We start from the raw sequence: 20,323 nt of genomic DNA on the forward strand, positions 1-20,323 counted from the left end.
ACGGTCATGGGCAATTCAATCCATGGAGAAAGGCTGACTGACATCACGAGGAATTTACACAGTATAACACCATAATGTTTCACATACAGGTGAAGGTATGAAAAAAAGAAAAGAACTTAATTGAGTATGGGGAAATAACTTGCGATATTCAGAGCGGCTCGGTCAGAGCGTAGTTTGAACTCGAGTCTAAGCACACACCTGAAAATGATATCCAAACAGGAAAAGAAAAAAGGAGTTAAATACTTGTTTTCCGTGGGCAAACTCTGTGTGCAGCTGCCTTGCCCGTTTTCATTGGCAAACTCTTTATTATATGCAGGTAATTGCTTTTTGTTGTGAATGTATAAGCGCTGACTTTGATCATGAAAAGTAGGCAAAAATCTGTGCCAAAACACACACCAGTTACAACGTAATATGATACTGATTGAATGTTTTAAGATATCCTACTATCCTGATGATAGGATCATATTACAAATATTGAATACCGGTTATCTCTTGTAAGTACACATCAGAAAAGGAAATTAATCTCGACGTGAGTTAATAAAATGAAAAGAAAAAAAAACTGGAGACTTCATAACTTGCAATATTGAGAGACGCTCGTTCAGTTTGACAGAACAACAACACAGGTAATCCAATGAGCTTCTTCTTAGCATATGAGCGTAGTTTGAAGTCTAATTTGAGCACACGTTTGTAAGTGATGTTCTAGCAGGAAGGGGAAAGAAAAGAGTATATACTTATTTCCCGTGGGCAAACTCTGTGTGCAGCTGCTTTGCCCGTCTTCATGGGCAAGCCCATTATCATAATGTTAATAAATGCTTTACGTTAATGTATGTATTAGCGCCGGGTTTATGCCCATGAAAAGTGGGCAAACCATTTGCCAACACACACACGGTTACAACGTGGTACTGATTGAATATTTTAAAATAGTTTTTTATCCTACTATCCTATTAATAACATTATGTTGAATATTTTTTAAAATACCGGTTATCTCTTGTAATCAGTAGAAACGATATCCAATCTACCATTAGCACCAATGAAATTTCGTACTGAGTTGATGAAGCCTTCCACTGGTATGTGTGACGTACCCAGTCACCACATGTGTATATTACACTTGGGTGTCACAATGTAGCATAAACAGATATGTGGACACAGTGCAAACACGGTCATGGGTGATTCAATCCATGGAGAAAGGCTGACTGACTTCACGAGGAATTTACACAATATAACACCATAATGTTTCACATACAGGTGAAGGAATGAAGAAAGAAAAAAAGAAAAAAAAAATAATGATCACAACAGTCTATGGAAGTTTTTCAGTTGAAAAAAAAAAAAAAATTATAATGATCACAACAGTCTATGGAAGTTTTTCAGTTGAGTGGGCAGGACCTGAACATACACAAGGCAAGTGCCAAAATGTGTCTCGCCCATTCGCATAGAAGAAATTAATGTTTTTCTAACTTCCAGAAGTTCATTGACCCCACCTATGACCTTTGACCTTGTGGTGACCTTCATCTCCCCAAGGGACATTTACCATCCAAGTTTGGTCACAAACGGACACATGGATCAAAATTATGAGCCATAATCGAAACGCGCCATAAAATTTAACATTGGGCCCTAAAAGTTTGTTGACCCCTGTCTGTGACCTTTGACCTTGTGGTGACCTTCAAATCCCCAAGGGACATCTACCATCCAAGTTTGGTCACAAATGGACATATACATCAAAAGTTGTGAGCCATAATCGAAACGTGCCGTAAAAACTCAACATTGGGCCCTAAAGTTCATTGACCCCTGCCTGTGACCTTTGACCTTGAGGTGACCTTCATATTTGGTAAAATGTGTAAATTTGGATAACCACTCTTCCCTCCAAGTTTGATTGAAAATGAAGTCCTAAGTAGAGAGTTATTCAAGTTTTTATAGCGTTACGGATGGATGGACGGACGGACGACGGACGGACAGACAATGGACGGACAGACGCCACAGGCGATCCCTTAGTCTCCCCGCACCTCCGGTGGGCTCGACAATAAAAATGAATGTGTGGATGACAAGGTCAGTCCCTTATGATATAATGTGAGCTAAAGGAGGTCGTAGCCATTGTTCAAAGGTAGTGATACCTGGAAGAACTGTAGGGACCGATAGGACCGCCTACCACTTTACGAGGCTGAAAATACATCACCTCTCCACTGGAGACACATTATTGCCTTTCTCAATAATCCTTCTTAGGCCAGGAGCTAGCTGCAGGTCAATGTACCCCACCAAGCCCAAAAGGTTTGATCCCTCAGCGTTACTGGGCTGGGGCCATCCTCCTCATTAACTATTTATGTGCCATGGTGGAAACCTCCTGTGCACCACATTATTTTGAGACAGCAACGTAGCCTTTCTTTGAGAAAACATTCTGTTTTTCAAATCTATGTAACCTCTATAGATTTCTGTTAAGTTCGACATGTAGTGAACTTTGCCTTCATTTAAATCATATGACAAATTGATGATTGTTTTTTCTTTCAAATGACCAGTAGCTACGTTACTGTAAAGGCAGGACTTTTGCACACATAACAGTAACAGAAACTTAGAATTTGCACGCAAATCCATTAGGGAACACCGCTTGATAGTCAACCACTACATAAAATGCAAGCTATATGTGAGACAAACGGAAGCGTACGAAAAGATTTCATTGCACTGTGGCATTTGGCGATTTATCGATCGGTTTGGGTCGGTTTGTGGGTTTGAGCAGAATATTCAAAGTTGGCATGGTGTCAACTGAGTTGGACGTACAATCGTGGTACATAATGAGTTAACAAAATGCATGTTAGCCTGACCTCTGAGGGTGGGTTCATCCCCAGGGACCCCCCTAAAAGGGTCCCAGAGTAGTTTGCAGGCACAAATTGACCAGGCACAATAGAATACACACACACACATGCACACATAATTATGTTCACACGTGACTCCATGTACACACCGGTACACACAACATGTCACTTACGTTTCTACAGCCACGCTACCTCGCACATAATAAATGTCAGACCTAATTAAAGATGTCCATACCTTTTGAATGTTTTACATGGATACTATCAATGGATCTTCAAGCAGGAACACTGAAGAGATTTCGAAATTTGTGTGAAGTTGTATCATGTTTTACTGGCCACACAGCCTGCTTAAATCCTTTACTATGTATACACCTTATGAGACACAAATAGTTTTTCAGAAAATGCTGAAATAAATCCTTTGTTGTGAGTAGACTTCAATTTCAGACCAACCACAAAAGCACTGAAGACCAGTCGTATAACATATTTAAGTAAATCTTTTCATCAACAGAGTATTAAACATACCTGTAATAAAGTTTATGTCGACAAAAGAAGGTCAGAGATGCATTGTAGCTTGGAGTGCTTCTTTTTCTCATGCTCGATATCCTCTTTATTGTCTCCATCCTTAAATTAGATTGTTTTTAAAAACCTCAAAATAATAACTTTTTGCATTATTTGGCAGATTTATAAAAACCACCCTTTCTGTATATTTGAAATAGGCAAGGATTACAGCATTCATACCAATATTTTATTCATCTGACTCGTATACATTCCAAATCAGAATCAACTGCATAACATGTACCACAAGAAATGGTTTTAGAAATGATATCCATCCATTCTCACACTCAGTAGTGCATGTAACCTCATTTGCACAAATATCTGCATATCTATACTTCTTATTTCTGGAGATACACTGTACCTTATCTTTAGTTCTCAGCCCCACACAAACGAAACTCAACTTATATATAGTGTCACGTACTGCAAACACTGCCACTGACCCCGGCCAGTACACACCAAGTTGAAACATCAAATCATTAGCTTATACCCCCATCTCACTAGACGGCGATTCCGCTACGATCATCAGAAATCGACAAAGCGCGGCGGATCGTGGTTTCATCACTTTAAATCTTCTCCATCGTATCTTGAGCGGTTCAGAAGCGCGGAGGGTCGTCACCATCGACATGGTCAGCAACCTCGCTACGGAAGTTTTGAACATGTCCAAACTTCCATAGCAAGGTCGCTGTGGTTTTAGAGCGTATCACAATCGCCTCATGAGCGCATTAAAAGTGCCACATTCGTAACTCTGACAGGGTAGCAACGCGTTAGGCGTAACTCAAGCGCATCGAAAGCGGCCCCCATCGCCCATGAAAATTACCACTTTTACAGCACGAACCAACCATGAATGAAAGAAAGTGATGAACAGACCAGGAAGGACATGGAGAAAAGCGTACAAAATTCATTTTTCCATGTACACTCAGTACGAATCTACTCTGTTTACTTAATTGTTTGTTTGTCATATACCATTGCAAGTCAAATGAAAGAAAATTAAGTTGAAATTTTTTCAAAAACATATCTTCATAAAATTGTCTCGCTGTAGGATACAATTTGCTCGTAAGCCGGTTCTTTAATATTATACACACATTTTACCCTTATAACTGAATGGAGGACTTGACTAACAGTGGAATTTCACATTAGGTTCTCATTGGTGTGTTCTAGAATGCTAAGATGTAAGAGTAAAACTATATTCTGCACATATCCATGTTGGTTTGACACTTACATCTGCCTTAGAAAGAAATTCAATAATGAAACCCATTTTTTACCCCGATCGCTTGAGATCGTAGCATGAGCCCGGCGTAAACATATCACTGTCGCTCCGATCGTATCACTGTTGTAGCGAGGTCTTGATAAGCGTACGAATATCACAATACGATCGCTTTGATTGCAGAAGCAGCACGTCTCGTTGGCTTGGAAAAGCGGCAAAAACGTGGCAGCGTCGTAGCATTATCGTGGCAATATCGCCTACAGCGCAGATTGAGCGTAGAGAAACCGTAGTGTAATCGCCTTGGAGGCCAAAAATGGAGACGGACGGCGATCGTGCCACGATTTGTTAAATCGTCACAGATCGCCATGGTCGCCTTCCTAGTGAGATGGGGGCCTTAAAAATGCTAGCTCTCTTTAAATATAGCATGTAGGCTGATTGATTGACTGATTGATTTCATAACAAACTAGAAATGTCGCTATGGCGACTGATGCCTCTGCCATAATGCATGATTCTCCCAATAGGCGTATAGTACAATGTCTTCACAATCTGTGATCCATGGCAGTTTCACATAACTGGCAAAATATTGAACTGACAGGTTTGTCAGAAATGTCTTGAACTCGGTTTGCTATAATTTTCTAAGAGTGCAGGTACATATATTTGGGGAATTTTGGGAAAGTTTATGCAATGAGTAATTTCCAAGGTACGAAGAAAGAGTGTGATGACGGTACAAAATAGGTTGTTTTTTTTTTTTTGGGGGGGGGCATTGAAACCTGGCCTTTGACCCTTAACCTTTGACCTTCTGGCTGGAAATTTCCTGGAGAATCTCCATTAGGTAATGCATGTATTAAGTTTTAAAACTAATAATGCAAGCATTGCATATACTAGTATATGAGGGAAATAGTAAAATTTTGAGGAGTTGACTTTGACCTTTGACCCCTGACTATTGACCCATGACCCCTAAATTCCCTAGGTAATCCCTGCCAGACAGTACATGCATATGTACCAAGTTCCACGAAGATACATCACAATGAAGCATTTGAGAGACTAGAAATGTCGCTTTGGCGACTGGTATGCCTCCGCCATAATGCATGATTTTCCCAATTGGTCTAGATAGTACATGTGAACACTGTGTGATTACATTTTCACAAAATTGGCAAAATATTGGAATGACAAGTTTGTCACAAATGTGTTGAATGTTCACCTTCCTTGACGTAGGTTTAATTGGATGAATAGGAGAGCATGTATCTCTAGGGATTTAAGGACTTTAACTTGACTTTGACCCATTCATACATTTAGGCATTGAGTAATTTTCAAGGTACAGGTGTGGAGAAAAAGTGCAATTTCTGAATTGAATAGTAAATTGTTACCATTTTCATCTGGCCCTTGACCCTAAAATTCATAAGATAATTACTTTCAGGTAGAACATGCATAATATGTACTAAGTTTCAAGGTAACTTGAGCCACTTCCGAGATATGGAGGAAAAAGTTAGTTCAGCACTTTCACTTGATCTTTGACCTTTTGACCTTTGAGGCAAAAAGAGAAAAAAAAAAATTTCCAGAGAATTTCTATTAGGTTACACACGCATACACCAAGTGTAAAAAAATAACCCTGCTGGCATTGCATAAATATGAGGGTAATAGTAACATTTTGAAGTCTTGCACTTGACCTTTGACCCCTGACCTTTGACCCCATGAACCCTACATTCTCTAGATAATCACTTCCAGTCAGTACATGTATATACTATGTTCCATGAAGATACCTTGAACAAGGTACGGAGAAAAAAAAAGAAGTTTTAATATTTTTACTTGACCTTTTGACCTTTGACCTTTGACCTCATGACCCAAACTGTCACCAGAGAATCTTAATTGGGTAATACATGTATACACTAAGTTTCAAGAAAATCTCTTCAGGCATTCAATAGATATGGTGGAAATAGTGAAATTTTATGTATTTGACCCTGACCTTTTGACCTTTGACCTCATGACCCAAACTTTCACCAGAGAATCTTAATTGGGTAAAACATGTATACACTAAGTTTCAAGAAAATATCTTCAGGCATTCAATAGATATGGTGGAAATAGTGAAATTTTATGTATTTGACCTTGACCTTTTGACCTTTGACCTTGAGCATGTGCACCCAAAAGTTGATAGGCACAACTTCACCCCCTAATACACATACATGCCAAGTTTCATTAGGATACCTCAACAGGTTTTGATAGTTACCTTGTCCACAAAATTCATTATGGACGGACGGAAGGACGGACGGACGGACGGACAACCCGAAAACATAATGCCTCCGGCACCACTTCGTGGCGGAGGCATAAAAACAACAACAACAACAACGGCTGGACAGCCCATATTCAGCAATGCCAACATGACATTGCTGGTCTTCCATGCGGAGAGGCTGAGAGTGTTAACTTGATTTTGTGTTCTCTTTATATCAGCACTTCTGTCAGTCCTCATTTCTGGAGATACTTCATCTTCAGTCCCCAGCCCGGCAGTCCCATCACATACTGCAAATACAGCATATGATTGCCATTAACCATTAACATAACACACACAAAGTTGAAACATCCAATTACCAGCTGAATGAAGTGCTAGCCTCAGCATGCATGCTGAGAGCATTTACATGTGTTCTTGTGTTCTCTTTCTATCAGCACTTTTGTCAACTCCTTGTATATCTGTGATACTTTGTCTACCCCTCCCCCCCCCCCAAAAAAAAAAGAAAAGAAAGAATAAAATCAACTCTAAGGGTGTCACATACCATATACCTGTTAGTTAGTTCATGCTTAAGATGTAGTTGCCATTGACCCTGGCAATTACACATCAAGTCATGCATCATACTGTATGATAGACTAAATACATAAATTACATATCATACATGTGCAAACTATGTAGGCCTAATTCTAAAGCATTGTACTTGTTTCAATCACATTCTATAATTTCTGAACTGACCAGTATTTGACATGCTGCATACAAATATCAAACACAATTTCATAATTTTGACTATCATACAGTATGATGCATGATTTGATGTGTAACTGAAGTCTGCTCATACACAACAAAGGAGGGGGGGGGGGTACCTGGGGGAAGAACCCGTCCTCATTGCAGGGGGCCAGCTGATGCGCGTTTTGTAATGAAGAAGGTGGCCCAGCAACTCTGAGGGGTCAAACCCTTTTGACCAGCAGTCATCTCCCAGACCATCTTGACATAATAATCACAACAGCTCACTTAAGCCCTCGGCTCTGTGGCTCTAGTGAGCTGAAGATATTGAAGGCTTATCGGCAGTTTGATTATGGTCTTTGGTGAGATTATTACTTGTTAATAACTAAGATCACGACAGTCCATAGAAGTCTTTTAAGTTTCGGAGTGGGGACCTGAACATACATACAGATGAATGTGTCTGGATGACAAGGTCAGTCCCCTTATAAATAATATGAGCTCATGGAGGTCACAGCCATTGTTCAAAGGTAGTGGGATACCTGGAAGAACTGTAGGGACCGACAGGACCGCCTACCACTTTACGAGGCTGAAAATACATCACCTCTCCACTGGAGACACATTATTGCCTTTCTCAATAATCCCTCTTGACACATCTCAACACGTATTAGCAGCAGGAAAAAAACTTCCAATACATTCCAACTACTACATGGGATCACGTCATGTTCACAATAGAAACACATAGGCCGAATTCACGAAGGCGGTACAAATGAAACCATGGTTTGAACCATGGACAAAAACCATGGAGCGCCAAGTGTCGCAAGGAATATTTCGTTACGAAATTGGTGATTTTGTCGACAAAATGACTGTTTCGTTAATGAAATTATCATTTTGTGGACGAAATGTTCATTTAGTTACAAAATGTTGTCATTTCGTCACAAAATAATTATTTCATCGATGAAATGACTGATTTCGTAACAAAATATTCCATGCGACACTTGGCGCTTCATGGTTTTTGTCCATGGTTTAAACCATGGTTTCATTTGTACCACCTTCGTGAATTCGGGCCATAATGTCAATAAATTCAAACTACAGGGGTTGCCAACAGTGAAGAATCTATCACCTGTAACATCTAATTAATTACACTAGATTCATTGGCATCCTTACAGACAGCATTATAAACCACATAACAAAGCAATTATAATTAGCTCATTAGCCCGCTGCCCGGGCGGTATTTCCCCCCCAATCATTATTAACAGTAAACCGCCCTCTGTAGCTCAATATCAGAAAGGGCTCATAGATCGCAGAGAGGCGTGGGGCAGCAATTTGTGGGTATCGCGATTTGTGGGGTGTCAACGATTTGTACGCCGCGCGGTGCGATAGGCATATGCGGTTATTAAACACGAGAGGGCAACATAGGATAGGACACACACAAAAAAAAGGACAAGAGTCTTGTCTATTAGCTCATGTGCACAAGTCGGAAAATGACTTTTCCCTTTTCTCAGTTGGTGAGGCACTTCATTTGTTTTCAAGGCCACATAATGCCACATGTTACAGTTTATGGAGTCCATGTTAATAAAGCAAAGAATGAACTTGTGAAGATTGCGTGACCAGAAAAGCCTGTCAATTAACATTCGAGAAAGCAACCACTTCATAGCTTTGCACTGAATGCATTGAATGCCTTGAGCAAACTTGTTTTATCATTTTTACCAAATACTAGGCTGTGATGAAGACTTTGCTGCTGTATTAAAGGTATATGCGCTGGTATGCACTGTCTAAAAGGATCATGTGAATGATCATTACATCCTATATGCTTATCAGAATCTCAAATTTAAAAATTTGACTTTTAAAAATTTGGTTTTTAAAAATTTGAATTTAAAAACCAACTTGTCTTACATGGCAAATGACCCCATTTTTCTGCCCGTGTGCAAAGTGAACTTCACAATGGCTTATTCTAGAAACATCAATCTAGTGTCAGTCTAGAAGTAGGTCTAAACAGCTCATTTCTATTTGCAAGTCTGTATTGCAAAGTTGTCCTGAATTCTTAAGATTTTGAGATATCTTTGTCTCTATTTTAAAACTTTCTTTCTCTCTCTCTCACTCTATAAAGACCTCGGCTCAAAATTGCTTTTACAGCTTCTAGTGGGGGAAGAAATCACATAACTTTGATGAGAATAAAATTTCATACAAATCATACAAACTATATAACTTTTTTTTTATGCTGTATAAAGTGCATCCTTGTGTCATGTGCGTGTTTGATTTAAAAAAAACAAAAAATAAAAAGTTGTCATGTACCAAGAGGAGATGATGAGTTCTAAGAAAGAAATATTACAGTCAGGTGACCAAACCATGTTTTAAAAAAAAATCAAAGTTGAAATGACGTTTGATAATATATGGTTTAAATTTTTAAAAATTTTTCACATGATTTTTTAAACTCAATGTTCTCACTTTTAAATCTACTGTATTATGTCCCTGCATACTTCATCCAGAGCCCTCAGAACACCACGAAAGCATAAGAGAGGGAAAAAGAGCAAGAATATCTCCTTTGTACCCATGCTCCCTGCCACAGATAAGTTATGCACTCCATGCAGATGGTAATCAATTTCTTTGACAAAAGACAACATTTCTGTTTACCTATGTACAATGTATGCATCATTTCTAAGTGAAATAAACCTGGCGAGCAGCAGCTTGCGGTCCCTTTCAATACTTTTGGCAGCACTCATTTACTGTGCAGACAACAGGACATGTGAACAGATATCAGGTGAAAAATGTTCTTCTTTTATCATAAAATGCTTTTAAATTTGGGAGTGGCGTTTATTAGGTACGAGGATAATTATCCCTGTATCCTGCGATCATTCTTCCATTTACTGATTAAACCGGAAGGGGGGGGGGGATGGTTTTTGTAGGTCTTTTTTTTTTTCTTCTTTCAGTGGTACAGTACGATACTATGTGTTCTGTATTTCTTGGAGTCACACACCATTCAACCCAAATTAGGTTGAACATTATCTTTGTCTGTAGGCAGTTTCCAATTTTCCTTCCTTTTAGTAAGGCAAGAATGACAATCTCTTCTAACCAGTATTGCCAGTTCTGACAATTGGAAAGGGATGTTTTTGGTGGAAAAACAGCACTTTTACCTATCCTGGAATAGACATGTGTAGGAACATAATTTTGAACAAAAAAAAAGTCTTTTCCATGAAATCTGTAGTATTTTTGGCTAAAAACAGTACAAAATACTACCAAAAAAATCCCAAAAAACAAAAAACACAACAACAACAATTGGCACCACTTGCAAGGGACAGGTAAGAAGATTTTGCTTGCTATTGTACACAGGGTGCATTGTGACAGAGTTTGGTGTGTTGCCGTGACATGCCAAAACTTTTGCACAACGTTCTATAAAGAGCCAAGTAGAGAATAAATGACATGCTGAACATTAGAAACTTGCAAATGTGTGTCCAATTTGTCTGTAAACTCAATAAAACCTTGCAAAAGATTCCCTCCCCCCACACTCTTATTACAGCTCTCCAAGTGTTTTTGAATGTTCTAAAATAAGGCTAAGATAGCACAAGAGTGCGCAAAGAATCCTAGAGCTGGACCAGGGCAGCAGAGGACTTTGTACTCGTGGTATTATATTCAAGATTTGATGTGTTTTTTTTTGTTTTTGGGTTGTTGTTTTTCTTTTATACAATATGCTAAAATATTTAGTCACAGACTGTTTTGCCAGTTTGATGAAACAATGGCTTCACAGAATGTTCTTGTCTGCTTTGAAATGCTCATAGTGATCACAATACTCGCACGTACACTTTTGCACGTGACTGTTACACTGTTGTTCGTGTCTGCTTGTGACCAATATTCATGATATTCAATGAAGGCACATGAAACTGACAAATTCACCTTATTCTAAAATCTGATTATTCTCTGTCTCATTGTGATAAAAACCATTGTCATATTGTTTGTCGGGTTTTTAACTCCCTCAGTTGAAGCTGGCTTGAATACGGCACGGAGCTGCATGTTAACCCTTTCTGTGCCATGGGCTTTGGACAGTGTGTACAATGTTAAGGGGTTTTCTGCGGCAGTCAGCACGCAAAGCACACAAAGGGTTAAGAAGTAAACCCACACAAATATACCCACAGCAGAATAAGCCTAGAAATATGCATTGTGGGGTAAAGAAAAACAAGAAAATTGACACTCCGCTTGCGTCGGGTTTACACGAATCGAAAGCATGACAACCAACAAAACAGTGACAACCAACAAGACAGTGCCATCCATCATGCACAACCCAATAGATTGTGTTGCACTGCCAAACAATTGATACTGTACAAGTGGATATTTTAGCATTTGGCAGGGTGAGACGAATTTCGCCCATTGTTAATATCTGCAAAATCAAATCATTATTCAGTGGAACAAAAAACATTTGCATGCTTTTTATTCTCACGGTAGTTCCTGGTCATGCAAAATGCATGAAAATTTCCACACCATGAAAATTTCAAATTTTACAGTGACTGTTTAGACCAAGTCAAGTGGTTGTTTTTTGGTCCTGGATATGTTAGGAAATAGCCACCTTTGGCTGGGAGAGTAAAATCTCCATGATTATATGGATGGTCTAGATTTAGTTATTGTTTTAATGCATTTAAAATGAAAATGGTAGAAGTATTTTTTGGCAAAATGTGATACAATATAGAGTGAATCGTAGTCTCCATCATGCACATATAGCTGGAAACAATGCTCAAAGATGTTCTACAATAACATAATAAGGCTCAACATTGGCAGTATAGATGTTGGGGCACCACTTTTTAAGCCGTTGAAAACTAGTCACGAGTACACTCGGGCAGGTGTCAATAGGAAGTACAGTTGAACCTCTATTATCCGGCCTCCCTTTATCCGGATCTCTCTATTATCCGGACGCAATCTCGCCGTGATTTTTTATTTTTTTTATAATTACGGGAAGAAAGGGGGATTCCCAACTCCTTGAGAACTCCTACCCAAACACACATGAATTACATATTACTTCCAATATGATTAACATACATTGCATCAAATTTCCTTCCAAATTGCTAACCTTCAGACATTTCAACATCCCGAAACATCTCCAAATGTAACAATGAAAAGGTTGCAGTATACACATTACTACATGTGGTACTACAATGGGCTACATCAGTACATGTGTATGTATATGTACATGTATGTATAAAGCATTGAGTCTCCCGTATCCGGCCAAATCCCTTATCCGGATGAGCCCCGGTCCCGACTTGTCCGGATACGAGAGGTTCAACTGTATGCGTATTACAGCAAAATCAGCTTGTCCTCAAACAGGTTATGAAATGATATGTTTTGGTGGTCCAATTTGGGCCATCAAAAATGTGAGTATACATTGTTTTTATGTGTAGTTGATGTTTTTTTTTTTTTCATCCAGAACTAGAAAAGCACTCGGAGAGCACAGACCTCCGCCAAGCAGCAACTCATTTCCATCCACCCTATGCAATAAATAGAAGCATTTTGTTTACGTCATTGCACGGTGCCTTAGAGGACGCGCTTGAGTGCACATAACAGTATGTAAACCTCCAGTACGCACAGTTTGAACCCAAAGTTTGTTGACCTTATATGCCAAAAGATGACAAATCCTTCAAAAATCGATAAAAATTCCCGGATCACTACCAAAATTGAATGAGGTGTTCCTTGTGTCAATATCAACTTTTTACGCAAGTTTCATTTTAATCTGTGCGCAACTTTTTGAGTTATTTTGCAAACAGACAAAACAATGCCGATGATCACTTAACCTCCTCCTTTCTTGGCGGAGGTAATAGGGGAGAGTACCTCGCTGCCTAGTGCTTGATAATGGCACACATTTCAGAGAGCTGTCAAGGCAAGTGTTGCTAGACGGTGTACAGAGAATGATTGCAATAAATAGCTCACATGAGCTAAAATCCTGTAGTGCCATAATTTTACCAAACTTTCCCCTCATTATTTTGAAATATACCATAAATTCTTGTTCAAGAGAAAACTTTTTATAAAGTTAAACAACTTTTAGTATTACACTTCTAAATCACACTCGAACATCTTATTCAGATCTATGTATGAGTGTCAGTATCACTAGTATATATATATATATATATATATATATATATTTTTTTTTTTTTTTTTTTTTTGCTTTGCTTTGCTTTGCTTTGCTTTTGAAACATATGAAATTTTGATATTTATCAATATTTCCTGTTTGGTTTATTTGTTCTGAAATGCTGACAGAAATATGCCCACAGATGCAGTGCTACACTTTTTATGAATTTGAAAATCAACAAATAATGCTTTCATGATTGTTTCTGTTTTTAGATGCATTACGTACACAAGACATTTCAAGGTTGGATGCAAAAAGGTCCTAAAGTTGGATCTTATCAGGGAGGTGAGCTTATGCTGGAAGACAAATTAAGGGATTTTTTTTTCTTTTTCAATAGCGAAAATGTGCCTCAGGGTGACATGGATTATGCTCACTATGTAACTAGAATGCTGGATTCAATACTTATGACACTCAGCCCAGGATTCAATGAGTTGTGTGCAGTGATTGAGAAAAACAAGGTTTAAAGAAGAAACCCACCCCAAAAATGAATGTGACTGTGCATCACAAAACCAACAAAAAGTCACACCATTTTATTTTACATGAGGACTCAAAAAAGTTTAAATGGGTCAACTAAGTCAATCTAGAGTTTTTCATATTTTCTGAAAGAGTTCTTTTTCTTCTACATTAGGCAAAAAAAAAAAAATTGTTTGTTTGCCCTTAATTGTCAAAACCCAAGAGGGTCGGTAGGTTTTTTTTGGTTTTTTTGTTTTTTGTTTTGTTATTGTTTTTTTAAATACAGGGTACCCTTTTTTCCATATGTCAATGCACTCAAAACTCCAAGGGAATCATGGGCGTACATACTCGAGCGGGATTCGAACCCACGACCTCCTAATCACCGGACAGGACGTGGGTTTCGAATCCCGCTCGAGTATGTACGCCCATGATTTTTTATCATGGCTACTACTAAAACACTGATCAATTCAGTGCTTACTTACGTCGATGCAGGGCAATTTGTCAATCAGTTGCAATGGAAGCATCTCGACGGAGGAATTTCATGAATTTGAATAATTATGCAGTACCCGCTGCATGCTATAAGGATTTGAACCAACACTTGCTGTCGGGCGAAAGCTCGGTGGTCTAGTGGAGATGACGCTTGTCCGGTGATCAGGAGGTCGTGAGTTCGAATCCCGCTCGAGAATTATGTACGCCCATGATTTTTTATCATGGCTACTACTAAAACACTGATCAATTCAGTGCTTATTTACGTCGATGCAGGGCAATTTGTCAATCAGTTGCAATGGAAGCATCTCGATGGAAGAATTTCATGAATTTAAAAAATTAAGATAGTTGTATTTTGGGGAATGGATGAAACTTGTGGCATTTTAATCAGTTTTCCTCAATATGTGTCTAAAACTAAGCAATTTTGGCTACATCTTTCAATATTTGACTGTGATCACGCGCAATCACTTTTTTCGTTGCGCAATTCCCGCGGAGCTCGCGGTGCTATGATTCCAACACCTAGTACTGGTGAACGATAATTCTGATCGGTATCGCCTCGTTAGTCTGACCGTCGGTGTTGGAGCTCGATTTAACGCTGTTATTTGGGGGCTAGCACTAGCATCGAACTTGAAATCACCCAATGACCATTTTGTCATCCCATCCAGTACTTTAGTCAATAATACCCTCTCCTGAAAGCTATCATATTGTCTGGGAAATATGAATACAGCTATTTTTCTGATTCATTTCACAAAATAATAATAATAATCATAATGATAATAATAATAACAATACGTGTAGTAGTAGTAGTAGTAGTAGTAGTAGTAATAATAATAATAATAATAATAATAATAATAATAATATTAATAATAATAATAATAACTAGAAAAGCACTGAGAGCACAGACCAAGGTTTTTCCACCACTGATCTTGTTCTTCCATAGAGATCAGTGACTTCCACTCATACATGCATGCAGAAACTATAGCATGCACTTTAGTGCGCGCATGCAAACCTCAAATACATGCATCTTTAACTCTCAAGTTCGTTGACCCAACCTGCCAAAATATCGAAAATCCTTCATAAAATCCATAAAAATTCCATTACTTGTGTCATTCTCAACCTTTCCTGTAAGATTCATCAAAATCCGTTCACAACTTTTTGAGTTACTAGTATTTTGCACATGGTCAAGCACACCAACCAACCAACCAACAAACAAACCAACACCGATGAAAACATAACCTCCTCCCTTGAGGGACGTAATAATAATGTTTCTGTTAGCTATTCTCTACTGGGACTGTAAACATCAGCAAAGTTATTTCCTGTGCAACGGATGATTTGGTGGAGGTGGCCGAGAGGAAGGAATCAGTTATGGATTGCAATTGTTCTTTTCAACAAGCGGACTTAACGCTTTCTTCCTATACAACATTAACAATCATAGACAGAAAAGTCTGTCTGTCCGGAGGAGTTTTTGAACATTTCTTACTTTTACGGTTCTCCTCTGAAGACCGATAGAAGCCTGTGATAGAAGCCTGTGATAGACACTGCTGTGGGGGAATGCTTAGCCATTGTCCCTATGGATATTATGGCCCAAATTCACGAAGGTGGTACAATATTTGTCCATGGTTTAAACCATGGACAAAGATTGTAGTTTGTATGGGTGATCAGTGATTTCCATCCACACGTATGCATGCTAAAAATTGCCTGAATTCCCAATATAGAAGCCTTTTGTTACGTCATAAACCCTCGGCAGCGCCGCGTACAGCGGCGTATGAAAACCTCAAAAATGCGCAGCTTGAACTCCCAAGTTCATTGACCCTACCTGCCAAAATATCGAAAATCCTTCATAAAATCCATAGAAGTTTCTGGATCACTACCAAAATCTAATCATCTGTTCCTTGTGCCATTCTCAACCTTTCCTGCAAGTTTCATCTAAATCCCTTCTCAACTTTTTGAGTTATTTTGCACACGGACAAACAAACGGAAATGAAAACATAATCTCCTCCCTTGGCGGAGGTAATTAACATCTCATAAATACACTGCACTCACCAGCTGTTTGAAATAGCAAAGATTTGAGTGGAATTTTCATGGAAAAAGACGCAGTTCGTTGACACACTACTTAATAACTGATCATCGGCGAATGCATCTGTTAGCCAGTCACACTGGTTTCCGTTCTGAAACATCCCCCCTACTGCATCAAGTATGAAAGCATTCAGTTTGTTTATAGAAGGGGATTCTGTGAAACCACCGCACCAACACACATACACACACACACACACACATGCACGCACACAAGCACACACTTTGACATGTCTCTCATGCACACAAACAAACACTCATCATAACACACGCACAAAACACTTAGATACCTCCCACATATTAAAATAAACACATATACAAACATACAAACAAACATACAAAGACAAGCAGCCCATCACTGAGTAAAACCCTGACTTACCAGTTAGGCTGTATATTGTGGGCCCTGCCGAACAGCTCAATTTTCCTCGTTCCAGGCGACAGTCTCTCGATGAGTCCGTAGATCTCGTCCGGCTTGTGGCTGGTCTGACGCACCTCGGCCACGATGACGTCACAGTCGAGGCCCTTGTTGAAGTTTTTGGGGTTGCCCTTGATGCCACACTGTTCGCAAAAGGTGAGTTCAGTGACCAAATTTTGTTTTTGTTAGTTTAGCGGGGCTGGACATTCACGATGGCCCAGTGGCCTGGTGGCCCAGGGCCACCAAAAATTGATGTTGTGCCACCAAATCTTTCTTTTGTTGGCACAATTGGGCAGCTAAAATCCCAAATACAATTTTGTATTTCCTATTATTTCGGGGCCCTACATTTCTTTTTCGGGCCATCAAAATTTCAAATTCAAAGATTTAAGAGGCCTGACTGGGCCCAAGAGAAAAAAGTTACTGTCGAGCCCTGTTTGGATATACTTTTCAGTACTGAGAGCCACAAGATTCACTCTATTTGCTGTCACACTGGCAAAACTTCCCGAAGTTTAAGTTCTTAAAGTTTAAGTTTTTGAATTTTTGCCAGCATGAACGCTAACTTCCTGGAAACTTCTTGCGAAACTTCCAACTAAAATTACAGATATTTCTTGAACCCCCTCAAATCTTTTCAAAGTTTGTGAAGTTTGAACACACACACAGATGAAACTTTATGAAATTTGTCATATGACCAGTTTTGTATACTCACTGCACATATTGGTCATCTGTCAGACTGAGCATGATTTTTGTTGTTGTTGTTGTTGTGCAGGAGCACCAGCGACCAAATTTTGAGAATTTATCAAGAACTGAAACTGCGAGGAGTTTAGCTGCCATTGTGAATGAACATGCGAACTTTATGAAGTGTTCTCAAATAAAATTTCTTGTTGTTTGCAAGTGATACTTTTACAAAAATTGCATCATTTACAAACAAATGCAAAAGTAGTGGTAGTGGCAGAAGCACTAGAAGTAGTATTAAGTGGTAATTGGGTCATTTTGAACCAGCCCTAAAACAAAATTTCATTCTAATTGTCAACCAATACACATACATAGAGTAAACAACAATGACTTCTCAATGCAGTTCTGGTAAAAGATAGAAAAATTCAAATTAGCATTCAATTATGTCACTGGGGCTTTGGTCTCGGGTCATACTTTCCCATGAGAATTCCTGCAAGTTTGTTATGACCTGCTATTAAACCCTCTTTCAAGGCAAATATGAAAATGCATTTCACACAAAACAAAATGGACGTGGGATGCCAGACATTTAGATGATTTGCCAACAATCTATGTCAACGCTAAATCTTTGCCAAAGTGCTAGATAGAGCACTTCATTCATATACATCTGTCACTCACATCTTGAAATGAATACTGGAAGTTCTGACTGCAAGCCATACATGCAATTTATAAAGCAAGCCTGAGATTTCAACATGACACTATTTGGCTCAATATTGTGAAATCCCTTTAAAGATAATATAAAGTTTTGGTATTACCTCAAAAGTTTCCCTGAATTTCCTTGTCTTAGTTTGTGTTTCAGGTTAAAGTACCTTTCATATAACTAACACTGTGAGACTTACTCGCCCCAAAGTGCTCTCATGTCTTAGTAATCATTCAATAATGGTTTCGTACCAGAGCCGCCGCCGTACGCGAGGTAGTACATGTATTGTGCGAGATAACTGCAACCACCAGCGTGCAGCCCCATACGCATACTGTGTAGCTAACTGCGACCAGCAGCCCCATACGCATAGCTAAATGGGGCTTCGCATTGTAGCTTACAGGATCATGACAGATTTAGTATCGCGGGTAAATATCAACTTAAAATCCAACAATTTCTTCAATTTGAAGACTTACCAGTTAAGTTGAAGTATTGAAAACAGGCTTTGGGCAACGTTTGGTTTTGCCAATAGTCCCTTTCTGTTCGAATTGATGACTGAATGTGACTCGGTCGAGAGGACCTTGGGAGAGCTACACTGAATTGACGGTCAGCGCATGCGCAGACAAACATCTTATCCGTTCATGGATTTGAAATTTGTTCGCATGTGATGTGTGCGTATGCGCTGGTCGTAGTAATCAGTGTATGTAGCTCTCCCAAGGTCCTCTCGACAGAGTCACATTCAGTCATCAATTCGAACAGAAAGGGACTATTGGCAGAACCAAACGTTGCCCGAAGCCTGTTTTCAAGACTTCAACTTAATTGGTAAGTCTTCAAATTGAAGAATTTTGTGAATTTTAAGTTGATATTTACCCGCGATACTAAATCTGTCATGATCCTGAATGCTACAATGCGAAGCCCCATTACGCTATGCGTATGGGGCTGCTGGTCGCTATGCGTATGGGGCTACTGGTCGCAGTTAATTGCATGATTACTAAGAAATGAGAGCACTTTGGGGCGAGTAAGTCTCACAGTGTTAGTTATATGATAGATACTTTAACCTGAAACACGGAAATTCAGGGAAACTTTTGAGGTACCAAAACTTTTTATTATCTTTAAAATGTTTCTGTATTTCCATCACTAATCATCTGACAATGGTCAACCACAGACCTCATCCACTATATCTTTTCAAAACAAAATGCTGCTGAGTATGGCAGTGACAGAAATAGATATTTCGTTGTGTGCCCGGAAGAGCGACCCACACACACAGGAGACCTGTAAGTAACCACATGCCTTGCGTCGTTCTTCCGGGCATACTTTTTCTTAAATCGTGTATGTTTGTGTTGTTCTTTCTGGCACACAACCATTTCTTGATTTTCAAGACATCTTTACTAATCAATGAACAAAGCAGAATAAGGGTTAAGTTTAAATTCAAACCACAGAGCAAAATTTATTGATTTATTTGTTTGTTTGTCTGTGTTTGTTTGTTGGTACAGGCGACCCTACCAGGCAGTGTTCCTTTCCATGGTTCAGCCAGTGACCCGTTCTGCCGGTGCGGATTAGCCGCTGCAGCTGGTTGGTCTTCACCCAGATGAGCTCCTCCACCTGGTTGTATCCCCAAAGCTGTAGGCACTCCCGACCCAGCTCCATGGCTCTGAAAGATCAGCAGCATCGCAAACCATCGTGGTTAATTAGGAAAATTAGATCCGTTTGTTGCTTCATACAAAATAATACTTGTCCCTGGGGTGACAAGACCTCGTATCTCAATTGGTATATATCGAAAAACCTCCTTAATGTAATTCCAAACAATATTTTTACACTATTTGATGTCATCAAGGAAGTCATTTTGTGAAAATGTTGCAACAACAAAAAAACCTTTTTGCTCTCCTGAAAATTCAGGATTTTGGACATTGAGATTTTGTTACCCTT

At 39.1% G+C, this 20,323-nt stretch overlaps 1 protein-coding gene across 1 annotated transcript in view; it reads right to left on the minus strand.

The window, feature by feature from the left end:
* LOC140232503 (N(6)-adenosine-methyltransferase catalytic subunit METTL3-like) overlaps positions 1–20,323 on the minus strand; it is a 60,405-nt gene that overhangs the window by 19,391 nt on the left and 20,691 nt on the right. The window contains exons 11-12 of the mRNA XM_072312598.1: positions 19,901–20,048; positions 16,996–17,174 (exon numbers count right to left, since the gene is read on the minus strand). Coding sequence (XP_072168699.1) covers positions 16,996–17,174; positions 19,901–20,048 — 327 coding nt within the window. The remainder of the gene's footprint in view (positions 1–16,995; positions 17,175–19,900; positions 20,049–20,323) is intronic.

The sequence above is a fragment of the Diadema setosum genome, chromosome 9 (genome assembly GCF_964275005.1).
Source record: "Diadema setosum chromosome 9, eeDiaSeto1, whole genome shotgun sequence".
Taxonomy (NCBI): Eukaryota; Metazoa; Echinodermata; class Echinoidea; order Diadematoida; family Diadematidae; genus Diadema; species Diadema setosum.